Source organism: Aotus nancymaae, unplaced genomic scaffold (genome assembly GCF_030222135.1).
Source record: "Aotus nancymaae isolate 86718 unplaced genomic scaffold, 86718_ANA_hifiasm-v0.15.2.pri h1tg000108l, whole genome shotgun sequence".
NCBI lineage: Eukaryota > Metazoa > Chordata > Mammalia > Primates > Aotidae > Aotus > Aotus nancymaae.
The window spans coordinates 31050708-31067541 of NW_026988523.1; the positions used below are offsets into that span (position 1 = coordinate 31050708).

General features: G+C 40.5%; 1 protein-coding gene across 8 annotated transcripts in view; it reads right to left on the reverse strand.

Moving 5' to 3' along the window:
• Positions 1-16834, reverse strand: part of POGZ (pogo transposable element derived with ZNF domain) — a 58621-nt gene that overhangs the window by 21307 nt on the left and 20480 nt on the right. For 6 of the 8 annotated variants that reach the window (XM_021674299.2, XM_064370422.1, XM_021674301.2 and 3 more), the window contains 5 exons: positions 6660-6835; positions 5601-5709; positions 4111-4401; positions 3811-4029; positions 246-352 (listed from right to left, as the gene is read on the reverse strand). In XM_021674299.2, the coding sequence (XP_021529974.1) occupies positions 246-352; positions 3811-4029; positions 4111-4401; positions 5601-5709; positions 6660-6835 (902 nt within the window). The remainder of the gene's footprint in view (positions 1-245; positions 353-3810; positions 4030-4110; positions 4402-5600; positions 5710-6659; positions 6836-16834) is intronic. The other 2 variants (XM_021674303.2, XM_021674300.2) reach the window with 1 other exon arrangement.

Sequence of the window (16834 nt, forward strand, 5' to 3'; positions counted from 1 at the left end):
CGTGTGATTTCAAAATCTACCATGCTAAGAAAGTAAGATTACGTATGTTTTGATCTATCTGAGGGCCTTTAAATGTATCCCATCTCATTCCAAAGTACATAGCTCTTCTAAAAACAAACCAAGAGAAACAGTAATCCTTTAAAAAGCTTCAGTCATTTTAGAGCCCCTGCTTCACAAGCTTCCAATATTAATGAAGGTAAATGGCAGAAGCCACTTTAAGCTGGATCACAGGTGATATCACTTACACACATGTGACCTCTCAAAGCTTCAGTAACACGAAATTGAGCATTACATCGTGGACATATTTTCCGTCCACCATCCTGGAGGTCAAATACTGGTATGGAAGAGGTCACTGAAAGAAGTGAGAAGAATTGATAAGATTAATACAATGACACTGGAAAAAGATTACTAACCTTTTGAGAAAAGGTCAAATACTCCCTGAGAAGTATATAAAAGGGTAAGCAAGCATGAGATTGCTATGGTTTTTTTTTTTTTTGAGACAGGGTATCTCAGTCTGTCGCCCAGGCTGGAGTGCAGTGGCACGACCACAGCTCACTGCAGCCTTGACCTCCCTGGGCTCAAGATCACTATGTTTGAGGCATGTCCTTTTACTGTTCTAACTCTAGGCCAGGGGTCAGCAAACCACAGCTCACAGATCAAATCCAGCCCATTTGCCAGTTTGTTTGGCCCATAAGCTAAAAATAATTTTTACGTGAGTTTTTTTGTCAAGTAAGGTTTTTGTTTTTTTAGTCTTAGAGAATGGAAACTATATCCAATAAAAAACTCCTCTCCATTTTCCCCTTGCCTCTGCCCCTCGCAACCACCATCCAACTTTCTGTCTCTATGAATTTGACTACTCTAGGTACTTCAAGTAAGTGGAATCACATAGTACTTGTCCTTTTGTGACTAGCCTATTTCACTTTACCATAATGTCTTCAAGGTTAAACCATGTTGTAGGAAATGTTGTAGCAGAATTTCCTTCCTTAAGCCTGAATAATATACCATTGCATGTAAATACATTTTATTTATCCCTTTATCAGTTGATGGACCTCTGTGTTGCTTTCACCTTTCAGAGCTATTGTGAATAATGTTGCAATGAATATAGGTATACAAATACCTGTTCTAGTCCCTGCTTTCTTTTCTTTTTTTTTTTTTTTGAGACAGAGTTTCACTCTTGTTGCCCAGGCTGGAGTATAATGGCGCAATCTCGGCTCACCACAACCACCTCAACCTCCACCTCCCAGGTTCAAGCAATTCTCCTGTCTCAGCCTCCCAAGTAGCTGGGATTACAGGTGCCTGCCACCACACCCAGCTAATTTTGTGTTTTTAATAGAAAAGGGGTTTCTCTATGTTGGTCAGGCTGGTCTTGAACTCCTGACCTCAGGTGATCCACCCACCTCCGCCTCCCAAAGTACTGGGATTATAGGCGTGAGCCACTGTGCCCTGCTCCCTGCTTTGAATTCTTTTGGGTATAGCCCCAGAAGTGGACTTGCTGGAGCAATAATTCTATCATTTTTGATTTTTTGAGGAACTATCATACTGTTTTCCAAAGCGGCTGCATCATTTTACATTTCCACCAACAGTGCATTAGGGTTCTGCTTTCTCCACATCCTCAGCAATATTTGTTATTTTCTGGTTCTTTCATAGTAGCCATCCTAATGGGTGCGAGACGGTACCTCATTGTGGTTTTGATTTGCATTTCCATAATCAATAATGCTGAGCATCTTTTCGTGAGCTTATTGACTATTTTATAATTTTATTTGGAGAAACATCTATTTAGTCCTTTGCCTATATATTTTTTTTGAAACAGAGTCTTACTCTGTTGCCCAGGCTGGAATGCAGTGGCGCGATCTTGGCTCACCACAACCTCTGCCTTCCAGGTTCAAGCAACTCTGTCTCAGCCTCCCTAGTAGCTAAGACTACAGGCACCTGGCTAATTTATGTATTTTTAGTAGAGACGGGGTTTTACCATGTTGGTCAGGCTGGTCTCAAACTCCTGACCTCAGGTGATCCACCTGCCTTGGCCTCCCAAAGTGCTGGGATTACAGGCGTTAGCCACCTCACTCAGCCAATCCTTTGCCTATTTTTAAAAAAGGTTGTTTGGGTTTTTTTTTTTATGTTGAACTGTAGGAGTTCTTTATATATTCTGGATTTTAACCCCTTATTAGATATATAATTTGCAAGTATTTTCTCCTGTTCTGTGGCTTCCCTTTTCACTGTGTTGATAGTGTCCTTTGATGAGTAAAAGTTTTAAATTTTGATGTAATTCAATTTACTCATTTCTCTCCTCTTCTTGCCTATGCTTTTGGTGTCATATACAAGAAATAGTAATCATTGTCAAATTCAGTATCATGCTTTTTGTCCTATGATTTTTCTAAGAGTCTTATAGTTTTAGTTCATTTAGGTCTTTGATCTATTTTGAGTAAATTTTTGTATTTAGTGTAAGGTGAACTCTAACTTCATTTTTTTGGACATGGATATCTAGTTTTCCCAATACCATTTTTTAAAGGTTTCTACTTTTTTTGAGACAGGGTCTCTTTCTGTTGCAGGTAAGGTGAGCTCCAACTTCATTTTTTTTGGACCTGGATATCTAGTTTTCCCAATACCATTTTTTTTTTTTCTTGAGACAGAGTTTCGCTCTTGTTACCCAGGCTAGAGTGCAATGGCGCGATCTCGGCTCATCGCAACCTCCGCCTCCTGGGTTCAGGCAATTCTCCTGCCTCAGCCTCCTGAGTAGCTGGGATTACAGGCAGGCGCCACTATGCCCAGCTAATTTTTTGTATTTTTAGTAGAGACAGGGTTTCACCATGTTGACCAGGATGGTCTCGATCTCTTGACCTCGTGATCCACCCGCCTTGGCCTCCCAAAGTGCTGGGATTACAGGCTTGAGCCACTGCAACCGGCTGCCAATACCATTTTTTTTTTTTTTTTTTTGAGATAGGGTCTCTTTCTGTTGCAGTGACATGATCATGGCTCATTGCAGGCTCAACCTTCAGGGTTCAAGCCATCCTCTCACTTCAGATTCCTGAGTAGCTAAGGACTGCAGACATGCACCATCATACCTGCTCTAATTTTTTTTTTTTGTAGAGACGAGATCTCACCATGTTGCCCAGGCTGGTCTCAAACTCCTAGGCTCAAGTGATCCTCCCACCTTGGCCTCCCATAATGCTGGGATTATAGGTGTGAGTCACTGCATCTTGCAGTTTTTATTTTTAAATGGTTGAAATTAAAAGAATATTTCCTGACACCTGAAAATTTTATGAAACTTCAATTTCAGAATCTATAAATGTTTTCAGTGGAACACAGCCACGCTCATTCATTTACCTATCTGTGGCTGCTTCCACACCACAACAGCACAGCTGAATAGCTGCAACAGAGGCTATATTGTGCAGAAAGCCTGCAAATTTACTACTGGGCCCTTTACGGAAAACATTTGCCGACCCCTGCTCTAGACCACTGAAAACCCTCATATTTGTATCGTTCTCAAACTGAAGATCTCTCTACCAAATCCCAACTTTAAAACCTTGTTCAGAAATCCATCTCTTCCATTAAGTTCTCTTTTATTATCTCATCCATCTCTGACCAATCGATTTCACTAATCCCCAAAGCACAATTATACACAGAATTTCTTGGAGCTGATGCAGTTACACTTTTTATAAGTGGCTTACTCCTTACTAAAGTTTCTGTAAGAACAAACTACAGCAGCTATATTCTATTTTATTTCTCTATTTCTGAGTGTAGAGCTCTGATATAACACTTGATTAATGTTTTTCAATGACTGGCTGCTCAGGGTCTTTCAGGTTATTGTACCTTTCATTGAAGATTCAGGTCCACTGGTTCTTTGAGAGCCATGAGCAGAGCTGTTGTTGGATACCACCACTGGCCCAGGACTCTGGCCCAAGGAAGGGATAGTGTTAAGGGTATTCACCAATTTGGCCACTTCATTGCTATTTTCACCTGTAACGCCAGGTCGCTTCACAGTGACAAAGCTGGCAATGCTCACTGCAGGTGGAGAGGGGAAGGAGGGAGCTATGGTGACCAAGTGAAAATCATCTGTTCTCCACCCACCATCCCATCCTAGCTCTGCCATCTCCTCTTCCCAAGCCTTACCTAGCTTGGGATTCGTGGTCTGGTTTGACTGGCCTGGAGACTGAACAGCTAGTTGCCCCAGTGAGGTTGGCTGTGTGGCAGTGGGAGTGGTGGAAGTGCTGGGAGTGGACTTGGTCTGCTGGGACTGGGACTGTGGAACGGTGCTTCGAATGGTGAGAGTGGCCGGGATGACAGTGGTGAAGGTGTTGGTGGTGGGCCTCACAGGCATTGTGGAGCCTGGTCTCACAGGGGTCATCTGAGAGAACACTTGTGGAACTCCAACTGTCGGCTTAACAAACTGGGTACCTGGGGCTTTAAAAGAGAGACAAAGTACCAGATCTTGGTCAATGAGCTCACCTATAACACATTCTCCCTGCCTTTACTGGAAAGATTATTTCCCCAATCTGATGGGTGATCATCAGAGGTTACCAAGAGTAGTATAGATTCTAAAGACTAAGAAAGCAGGAGGTGTCCATGATGACAAAAGAAATTAGCCTGGGTAGCCTAAAAACATTCCGTTAAAGAAGACTCCCATCAAATCCTCCCAAAACACCTTACCACACTGCCTTTTTAATTCTAAGAATATAATCAGTAGCTTGACCTCGGTACTGGAAAAAAAGAGTGGGAGGCAATATAGGTGTATATAGGCCAAATGGCAGATCTGGTCCTGAAAAAAGAAATCAGTTTTTCTCATAGTACTAAAGGAGTCTTCCATTCTCTTCTATAAACTCAGAAGACAGACTACGCCATTCTACTAGGATATCCCAAAGGAGAATGTCTCCTGGCTCAACTGTAGACAATTAACTGAGAAAAATAAAGAAATACCAGGGCAAGCTGGTCAGACTGAGGGCCAAAAACTCCTGTAGGCTATGAGAACAAAAAAGAAAACCTTAGGAAGACAAGCTACAGAGGTACCCTTACAAACAGCTAAATTCAGATTTTTTTTGGGGTCTGAACTGTAGTAAACTTATACATATAAATAAAGAAATGAAAAATGAAAATGAAAAATTTTAAGATTTTAAAAATTATCCTTCTCAGAATCTTTAGGAAAAAAAAAAAAAACCATCCATCTAGTATTTATCCATAAAGGGAATGTCATTTGGTTATATGTAAAAATCTATGCTATAAAATTACAACAAAGTTTATAATCCTTCTGTGCAAATGAGTAGATGTAGATGTATAAGGAGTACAGAATTTGGGAGTTTGCATTAATAACATTCCTCCAGGATAACAAACTTAATAGCTGACTAAATACCAGTCACAGAAAAATGACTATAAACTGTTTTACTACCTCATGAAGGGTGGTGAAAAGCTAAACAGAAATAAATAAAACCACCACCCTGGCCAAAGGTTAGAAATAGATTTTTAAAAATTGGGCTTAATTCATTAAGATTTTTAGATTTTTAGATTTTCTTTAAACATACTTATAAAATGACTTAGGGTACTTAGAACAATAAAAACACATCTTCTGGATGCCGGTTTATTCCAAATGGATAGATATTTTTCCTTACCTGGGACTAGTGTAATTGGTCTAACCGTTTGGCCTTGCTGTACGTTCAGCACAATCCCAACCTGATTCATTGCATTTTGTACAGGCCGGACATTCCTTACAGGAAATCCCTGTATTAAAAAGCAAAATGATCTTTAACATGGAGACCAACTAACACTAACAGATTGCAGTATGACCTACATCCAAAAAAATGCCCATACTTTTAATGGTTCTCTCTAGAATTAGAGCTTTCAAATGACTGATATGGAAAAATTTAGGAAATTTTGGCAAACTTTTGAGTGACAAAGTATCAAAACTAGAGAACAAGCTTTGGTACATATGAGCAAAAATGAAAACCTATTTCCTGACTTAAGAGAGCATCAGCTTTAAAAAAACCTCATCAACAGATTGGCTCCCTAAAGTGCTAAATGAATAGAAGGGGGAGGGCGGGGTGCAGGGGGAGAAGAACAGTGTTCATTGGAGTGAGTCAACATACAAACAATCCTAAGATATTGTTCCCAAAGTCTCCTTCAAAGACCATAAACCCTTGGCAAATTCAAAAGCATTTATAACTCAGGAAGCCACAGGCAAAGAAATGCATTTGCCTTTAGAATCCATATTCAGAATTAGACTTTCAACTTCAATTCAATACATTATATATCAAATAAGTCATCTTCCCTGTCTTCCAAAGGTCTCCATGAACTCCACCAATTACATATATACATCTCCAAAAGTTAACTAACTCATCCCATATGAAGCGGAGCAGTCCATGCAAAGGGTGAAAAGTCTCGAGAGCCAAGTGTTAAGGCTTCCTAATCCAAGCTTTCCCACTAATTTCTGCCTAGACTTTAATCAAATTATTTAATAAACTTCTAAGGGGTTTAAAAAGGATATTACCCAACCATGCTGTACTGGGCATTCCACAGTCAGCATCAAATTACAGAACAGTAAATGAGAAAGTAAGGTCAAAAGACAAGACTTAGAACTACTTCTAATGGTGCCAAAGACCCTAAGTCAGAGCTTTCAGAGGTTCATATTCTTTCTCTCCTCTAGAAACCTTGAAATTCAGAGTCCTACTCACCTGCGTAGTGATAAATATTGGTTGTGAAGCCACAGGGGAACTAGTCACATGATTGGCATTCTGCATGACCTGAACAGGCCTCAATACTGGTTGAGTAACCATTGTGCCCAGACCTGGGGCTGGATTCTGGGTCAGGATGAGCGGCTGTCCACCTTGCTGGACCAGAGGGTTGCCAGCTAAAAGGTTAAGGGGGGAAAAAAAAAGGAACGTTAGAAACAATGTTAAACCTACATTTTATTTTATTTATTTGAGACAGGATCTCGCTCTGTCACCCAGGCTGGAGTGCAGTGGCACAGTCATGGCTCCCTGCAGCCTCAACTTCCTGGGCTTGAGCCATACTTCCACCTCAGCCTCCCAAGTACAAATCCACATTTTTTAAGAAACAGAAATGGTGTCCCAGACGCCAAAATATCCAAGACTGCCACTCATCATGTTTAATGTGACCAAACTCACCAAAAATTCAAGCTTCACCCAAATCTACAACTAACAGAAAAACAAATAGGTAGGGGAGGTTCACTAACATTTCACCCATATGTCTTAACTGGGGATGAAAGACACATTAGAATTCTATGTGGCTATCACCTTGACTCTCATGATTTAAGGTGAACACACATAATCTCCCCCACCAAATCAGCACAGAGCAAAATATGTTAAGTCTTTTTCCATATTTTAACTAGGTAAAACCTATTTTATTAGAATATAATTTGTTAGCTAATCCCCCTTAATTCTTTAAAAACAATATTCATCAACAAACATTAATTCACCAAGTACACAGAATCTAAAGAATGGTTTCTCTTCCTAGTAAGTTAAATCTGAGAAATGCAAGATTCTTTACGCAACCGCTGTATTTTATAAGGGAACCCAGAGACTGACAGGCTACCTACCACCTTTCTCTTTATGTCATCAGGGCTGATAAACAGAAGACCCAGACAAAAACTAACCCACACCAAGTAAAAATGACATGATTTCAGAAGATAATGATTCATTCGTGAATAAAAATATGAATGAACAGGGCTATTTATTATTGAAATATCTGAAACTCTTTTCATTTGTGAGAAAATAATTTCATAAATATTTTTAAATCCCCTATTTCATGACATTTGGTGAAAAAAAAAATCAACACTAAGTTTCCTGATATACAAAGAATACTCAAAACCATATAGAGAATTTCAGAGAGCCAATATACCTAGGCGAAAGAGTCAAAGCAGGCTAGGCACAGTGGCTCACACCTGTAATCCCAGCATTTGGGACACTAAGGCAGGTGACTCACTTGAGGCCAGGAGTTCAAGACCAGCCTGGCCAACATGACAAAACTCCTCCTCTGCTAAAAATACAAAAATTAGCCGGACATGATGGTGCATACCTGTAATTCCAGCTACTCGGGATGCTGAGGCAGGAGAATTGCTTGACCAGGGAGGTGGAGGTTGCAGTGAGCCAAGATTGTGCCACTGCACTCCAGCCCGGGCGACAGAGCAAGACTCTGTCTCAAAAAACAAAAGAAGAACAACAATAGAAAAACAAAAAACCAAAGAGTTAAGCAAAATATTGCCTCAACTTTTTACTCAAAATCACCAGAATGGGACAGGCCCCTCTGAAATGTACACTCCACTTGGCAGGTCCATCACCACAGTTAACTACAAAGCTAGACCACCAAAGGAATAGGTATGTAGGTGGCTACTAATGGGCCAACAGTGGCTTATCTCACACTCTCTCAGAAACTGAGAGCTCATCAGTAGACTAGACCCTCAGTTACTGAGCCAGAAGACTAGTGATTGTAGAGGCGGCTAGACAAATAAAACAGAGAATTCCAGCAAGTTCTATCCATGTTAAATTATACTGGCAATTTACTGATGGTGAGTTTTTTAATATTTTTAAACGTTTTATTATGGAGAAGTTAAAACATACATAGAAACAGAACACTATGGTGAACCCCTAAGTAACCACCACCCTGCTTCGATAATTATCAACGCATGGCAAGTCTTATTTCATCTATACCTCTTATACACGTACTAGTTCCCATATTACTTTAAAACAAGTTCTAGATCATATTATCTATAAATATTTCAAAATGTACCTCCTACATAAGAATTTCAAAAAAAGATAAAGAATCATACCAACATAACTCCCGAACATTCAATATCAAATACCCAGTCAAAATTCACATTTACTTATTTGCATTTTTTAAAGTGTTTGCCTGAATCCAGTTACAAAATGTTCGCAAAGTGCAATGGATGAACAACACTCAAGTCTTTTAATCAATAGGTTCCCCAACCATCTCTTTCTATCCTTTTGAAATCTATGGTTGAAAAATACTGACTAAGCAAAAGTCTGTATTTTCTAGTCATTATTTTAACTGCTAGGACAAAAGAAAATAAATTATCTCTTATTTATCCTAATCTTAGAAAATATTAAGATAATTCCTGACTATCATATCCAGTTTGGGAATATAAAAGATTAAGAAAAAAAAAAGATAATTCCTGGCTCAATATCCCAATTAAATACAAGAAGGGAAAGATGGAGGTTTTTTGCATTTATGTGAAATCAATCAGCATTCCCAAGTCTCTTAAAGACAGACCAGGTTTCCATGAAACCCATAAATACCATTATAAAGAATGTTAACAGCATTTTCTGCAAATATTTTCTCTTATATCAGGGTCAAGTTTAAATTCTGGTGGAATGTTAGAATTTTTCCAAAAATATGGGACAAAGAAAATAGTGGTTTTCAAAGACCAGATTAGATTCACAATTCAATGGAAAGCAAAAGCCAGCCTATGGAAAGTCACACTGGGTAAATTATACCTGCTTATTTAGAAGCATTTTAAATAATTTCTGCAATCTTATTAAATCTTTGCTCAAAGGAATTCTGACAATTCAAATGTCTTACAAGGTTCTATTTCCAGAGGATGAAAGGGCAATCAGAATTCTGGTACTTTAAAAAAAAAAAGCCTTTAAAAGGATTATCCAGCCTGGAGCAGTGGTATGCACCAGTAGTCCCAGCTATTCGAGAGGCTGAAGCAGGAGGATCACTTGGGCCCAGGAGTTTGAGTCCAACCTGGGCAACACAGTGAGACCCCAATGCAAAAACAAAACAAGGCTCACGTCTATAATATCAGCACTTTGGGAGGCCGAGGCAGGCGGATCACTTGAGGTCGAAACCAGCCTGGCCAACATGGTGAAAGCCCACCTCCACTAAAAATACAAAAGTTAGCTGGGCATGGTGGCACATGCCTGTAATCCCAGCTACTTGGGTGACTGAGGCACAACAATCACTCAAACCCACGCGGCGGAGGCTGCAGTGAGCCAAGATCCTGCTACTGCACTCCAGCCTGGGCAGCAGTGTGAGAAAGACTCAAAATAAAAAATAAAAAATAGCCAGGTGTGGTGGTGTGTGCCTGTAGTTTGAGCTACTTGGGGGCGTGAGGTGGGAGGATCATTTGAGCTTGGGAGGTGGAGGATACAGCAAGCCAGCCATGTTCGTGCCACTATTACACTCCTGCCTGGGCAAGAGAGTGAGACCCTATCTCAAACAAAGCAAACCAAACCTAACAAACAAACAAACAAATGAAACAAAACAATCCACCTCATTGAAAATGAATTCCATGAGTTTTCTTCTGTTCTCCAGACATCATATAGTACCAAAAACATTATGAATTTAAAAACAAAAAATCAAGGAAGTATGCAACTAAGTTTCTCCCTCCAAGTTATTTTGATTGATTTTTTTCCTTCATTTTTTTTTTTCCACATGGAGTTTTGCACTGTCACCCAAGCTGGAGTGCAACAGCATGATCTCGGCTCACTGCAACCTCCACCTCCCAGATTCAAGTGATTCTCCTGCCTCAGCCTCCCAAGTAGCTGGGATTACAGGCACCTTGCCACCACGCCTGGCTAATTTTTTTAGTAGAGATGGGGTTTCACTATTTGGCCAGGCTGGTCTCGAACTTCTAATCTCAGGTGATCCACCCACCTCGGCTTCCCAAAGTGCTGGGATTATAGGCAGGAGCCACCGAGCCCGACCGACCTTCCTTCATTCTTTATGTTTACTTACATACCCTTAAGGCCCAGAAATAGAGGGCTAAATAAAATAGGAATTGAAAACCATAATTAGTTACATTGCAAGAAATGCGTAACATTAAATTCATATCCTTCAGAACTCTAAAGAATTAAGCAATAGTTTATTTCATTTCATGTTTCCTTCCTGTGCAAACATAAGATCAGTCAGAACTTATGTTTGCACGGGAAAGAAACATTATGAAATGAGATACTGAGTAATAAATTCTAAAGAACATAAAAGAGAATAGTAAAAATATTCCACCATGCAGTGAGCTGAGATCATGCCACTGCCCTCCAACCCAGGCAACAGAGTTGAGACTCCGTGTCAAAAAAAAAAAAATTCCAAAATTTTATTCCTGATACTTTCTTTTTTTTGAGACAGAGTCTTGCTCTGTCACCCAAGCTGGAGTGCAGTGGTATGATCTCAGCTCACTGCAACCTTCACCTCCCGGGGTCAAGCGATTCTCCTGCCTCAGCCTCCCAAGTAGCTAGGACAACAGGCAAGTGCCACCACGCCTGGCTAATTTTTTTGTATTTTTAGTAGAGATGAGGTTTCACCATGTTGATCAGGCTGGTCTTGAACTCCTGACCTCAAATGATCTGCCCACCTCGGACTTCCATAGTGCTGGGATTACAGGAATGAGCCACCGCACCCGGACCTAATACTTTCTTAAAAACAACACACACAAAAAAACCAAACCCAGCTTTGAGTATAATCTACATATTACCCATTTAAAGTACATAACTGAGTGATTTTTAGTATATTCACAAGGTTGTGCAACCATCATCATTTCCAGAACATTTTCTTTTTTTTTTTTTGAGACAAAGTTTCATTCTCATTGCCCAAGATGGAGTGCAATGGTGCAATCTCGGCTCACTGTAACCACCACCTCCTGGGTTCAAGTGATTCTCCTGCCTCAGCCTCCGGAGGTGCTGGATCACAGGCACTTGCCACCATGCCCAGCTAATTGTATTTTTAGTAGAAATAAGGTTTCACCGTGTTAACCAGGCTGGTCTACAACTCCTGACCTCTGGTGATCCACCCGCTTTGGCCTCCCAAAGAGCTGGGATTACAAGCATGAGCCACTGTGCCCAGTCTAGTTCCAGTATATCTTCATCACCCTCAAAAGAAACCTCATTTCCCCTAGGAGTTATTCCCCATCCTTTTCTCCTCCCAGCACCTGGCAACCAAGAATCTAATTTCTGTCTCTCTGGACTTGCCTATTCAAGACATTTCATATAGATGGAATCATATAACATGTGACCTTTTGTGTTTGGTTTTTCTTTCTTTCTTTCTTTCTTTTTTTGAGACAGAGTTTCACTCTTGTTGCCCAGGCTGGAGTGCAGGGGCAGGATCTTGACTCACTGCAACCTCTACCTCTTCGGTTCAAGCAAGTCTCCTACCTCAGCCTCCCTAATAGCTGGGATTGGAGGCATGTGTCATCATGCCCAGCTAATTTTGTATGTCTGCTCCTGCTCAGCATTATGTTTTCAAGGTTCATCTATGTTATAGAATGGATCAGTATTTCATTCCTTTTTATGGGCTAATAATATTCCATTGTATACATACAATGCATTTTGTTTATCCATTAATTGATGGACACAGGTTGTTTTTACTTTTGGCTATAACTAACAATACTGCTATGAACATTTGTGCACAAGTTTTTATATGTGAACATATGTTTTCCATTCTCTTGAGTATACAGCTAGGAGTAAAACTGCTGGGTCATATGGTAATTCTATGTTTAACCTTTTGAGGGCCAGGTATGGTGGCTCATGTCTGTAATCCCAGCACTTTGGGAGGCCAAGGTAGGCAGATTACTTGAGGTCAGGGGTTCAAGACTAGCCTGACCAACATGGTGAAACACTGTCTCTACTAAAAACACAAAAGTTAGCTGGGCACAGTGGATAGCGCCTGTAGTTCCAGCTACTTGGGAGGCTGAGGCACGAGAATTGTTTGAACCTGGACTTAAGAGCTGGAGGCTGCAGTGAGCCAAGACTGCACCACTGCACTCCAGCCTGGGCAACAAAGTGAGACTCTGTCTCAAAAAAAACAAAAAGTAACAGAAGCTGCAAACACCTTCCAGTTTGTGGTTTCTCTTCTCAGTGTTTTTTTTTTTTTTTAAATCACATCTTTAGTGTAGTTCTATTTATCAGTTTTACCCTTTATGGTTAGCTTTTTAAAATTTCGTTTAAGAAATCTTTCCCGGGCCGGGCGCGGTGGCTCAAGCCTGTAATCCCAGCACTTTGGGAGGCCGAGGTGGGTGGATCACGAGGTCAAGAGATCGAGACCATCCTGGTCAACATTGTGAAACCCCGTCTCTACTAATACAAAAAAAAAATTAGCTGGGCATGGTGGCGCGTGCCTGTAATCCCAGCTACTCAGGAGGCTGAGGCAGGAGAATTGCCTGAACCCAGGAGGCAGAGGTTGCGGTGAGCCGAGATCGCGCCATTGCACTCCAGCCTGGGTAACAAGAGCAAAACTCCGTCTCAAAAAAAAAAAAAAAAAAAAAAAAAAATCTTTCCCTCTTCTGAGACCACAAATTTTTTTTTAAATTTAAATTCCTAAACTTTCTGTTTTTTCTTTCTTTCAATGTCACCCAGGCTGGAGTGCAATGGCACGGTATCGGCTCAATGAAACCTCCACCTCCCAGGTTCAAGCGATTCTCCTGCCTCAGCCCCCCGAGTAGTTGGGATTACAGGCAGGCACCGCCACGCCTGGCTAATTTTTGTATTTTAGTAGAGATGGCGTTTCACCATGTTGGCCGGGCTGGTCTCGAACTCCTGACCTCAAGTGATCCTCCCACCTTGGCCTCCCAAAGTGCTGGGATTACAGGCAAGAGCCACTGTGCCTGGCCTAAATTTCTAAACCTTCTAAAAAATCTAGTACAATAAATGAAACAATACCAAATTGTTAAAAAGTTATTCTCATTTGCTGGCTGGGAGCAGAGGCTCACATCTGTAATCTTAGTACTTTGGGAAGCCACGGCGGATGGATCACTAGAGGTCAGGAAATTGAGACCAGCCTGGACAACATGGTGAAACCCTGTCTCTACTAAAATGAAACTGTGCCACTGCACTCCAGCCTAGGTGAGGGACAGACTCTGTCTCAAAAAAAAAAAAAAAAAGTTATTCTCATTTGCTATGTTACTTATGTAGTAAGTGGATAATATACTAATACAATTAAACTGAAGGCTTAAAGGGAAACTGGGTTGTAAGAGGCAATATTTGTTTTTTTTTTTTTTTTTTTTGAGATAGAGTCTCACTCTGTTGCCAGGTGCCAGGCTGGAGTGCAGTGGCACAGTCTCGGCTCACTGCAACCTCTGCCTCCCGGGTTCAAGTAATTCTTCTGCCTCAGCCTCCCGAGTAGCTAGGACTACAGGCGCATGCCACCACGCCCAGCTAATTTTTGTATTTTTAGCAGAGATGGAGTTTCACCATGTTGGCCAGGATGGTCTCGATCTCTTGACCTCGTGATCCACCCGCCTCGGCCTCCCAAAGTGCTGGGATTACAGGCTTGAGCCACCGCGCCCGGCCAAGAAGCAATATTTCTTACTCACTTCATTCTGAAGCCATATCCCTATGGCCAGGTGGCTCACGCCTGTAATCCCAGTACTTTGGGAGGCCAAGGCAGGCAAATCACCTGAGGTCAGGAGTTCAAGACCAGCCTGGTCAACATGGTAAAACCTCATCTCTACTAAAAATAGAAAAAAACTTAGCCAGGCATGTTGGTGCATGCCTGTAATCCCCGCTACTCAAAAAGCTGACGCAAGAGAATTACTTGAACCCGGGAGGCAGAGGTTGCAGTGGGCCAAGATCGCACCACTGCACTTCAGCCTGGGTGGCAGAGGGAGATTCCATCTCAAAAAAATAAAAAAAAGTGTATGATGAAAAAAGTTACATACAAAAAGAACTATATATTTTTTATATAGAGACATAAAGTGAGATAAATTAGACCAATTAATTTATGCCTATCTCTGCATCAAAGTTTTTTAGGAATACACGAGACTGTGGTTACCAGTCTATACCCACTGTCTTCTTTTCTTCATGAACATGGGCTATGGGTTAACATTTTAATTTAAATATTAGAAGCTTCTGAAGTAAATAAAGTCAATTTATATCTTTTAGAAAAAATTAGTACACTGAACTTAGGCCGGCTCAAGAATCAAGGATACACTAAAGGAGTCAAGGAGACTAGGTTATCTTAGCATGTCATAAGATAGATGCTCAGCTGGCCTGGCATGGTGGCTTACTCATGCCTGATAGAAATGTTCACTTTGGGAAGCTGAGGAGGATCACTTGAGCTCAGGAGCCTGAGACCAGCCTGGGTAACATGGTAAAACCCTGTCTCCATAAAAATTACAAAAATTACCCCGGCACGGTGGCATGTGCCTTTACTCGCTACTTGGAGGGCTGAGGTGGGAGGACTGCTGAGCTAGGGAGGTTGAGGCTGCAGTGAGCTGTGTTCACACCACTGTACTCCAACCTGGGTAACAAAGTGAGATCCTGTCTCGGGAAAAAAAAAAGTTGCACAGCCATCTCAGTGTAGGCCTTGGAACCCTGGGATCAAAGAAAAGGTTAGGTATGCTGGTTGCTAACAGAATTTTAACAGTTTAGGAGACCCACCGGACTAGTCCAATCGTAGTGGGTTATCAGAACTTATAAACATTAGTGTCATTAAAAGTTGGTATACAATCCCCCCACTGCTAAATTTGACTAGCTTAATTAAAACACACACACACACACACACACACACACACACAAGCAATATAATACAGTAGAAATCCTGAAAGCTTTTAAGTCCAGAGAATTCAAATCCAGTTTAGTCACTTAGCAACTATTAAGTTATTATTTATAACTAAAACAAATTATTTAGACTCTCTAGGCCTCAGTTTCCACATCTGTAAAATAAGAGAATTCTCTACATAAATGGTTCCCCATCTTTATATATACAAGGGTCCCTATTTATAAGTTGTTTAGAAGTCGAAAGATTTCTCATAACATAATCATATTTTGAGTACCCAAATACTGAAAACCTTTGGAAATTATAAAGTTTTAAAAGTCTGATAACACCTAAAGTTGATAACAAAACGGGGAAAGAGCTATTGGTGGACACTTATTTAGAGCAACCTATTAGGACAACTTGACAACGTCTATTTAATTATAAACACTTGATCCAGCAAATCTCACCTCTAAGACTTTATACTGAAGATATGCTTACACAGTGGACAAAGACACATGCCTGAGAATGTTCACCACAGTATCATTTGTAATCACAAGAGATGGGACCCTAATAAACGTCCAAGAATAGGGGAATGCATACATAAATGGATACATGCCCAAATTAAAATCATACACTCTTCTAACAGAAATATAAACTGATATAACACTTCCAGATGGCCAATCCAGGAACAATACTGATCCCAATTCTTATAAACTGTGATGGCCTCTTAGCCAACAATTTGACTTTTAGAAATATATTTGCAGAACTAATTAATGATATGAGAAAAGACAGAGATAGAAATGTTCACTGAAGCTCTTTAAAATAGCAATATACCCTCTTATAACCTATTGTTAATAAGTTAATCAAATAATGGAAAATATAGTCAGTCATCAAAAATGTTATAGATGACTATTAAGATAATCACTATTAAGGGGGAAAAGTGGGCAAAGAGTAACATACAATTTGTATAATCTTTTTTTGTAAAAAGAAAATCACTACATATAACATATAGAGATATATAAAAATAAATGTATATACAGAATAAAAGTACCAATCAGTTATCTCCAGGTGGTGGGATTATGGTGAAAAAATGTTTTTTCTTCCTTTTGATTCTTTTCACTTTATAGTTTTTCTACAATGCACACACACACACACACACACACACACATACATATACATACACGTGTGTGTGTGCGTGTGTGTGTGTGTGTGTGTGAGTGACGGAGTTTTGCTCTTGTTGCCCAGGCTAGAGTGCAGTGGCATGATCTTGGCTCACTGCAACCTCTGCCTCCCAGGTTCAAGGGATTCTCCTGCTTCAGCCTCCCAAGTAGATGGGATTACAGTCATCCACCATCACACCCACCTAATTTTTGTATTTTCAGTAGAGATTTTAGTATTTTTA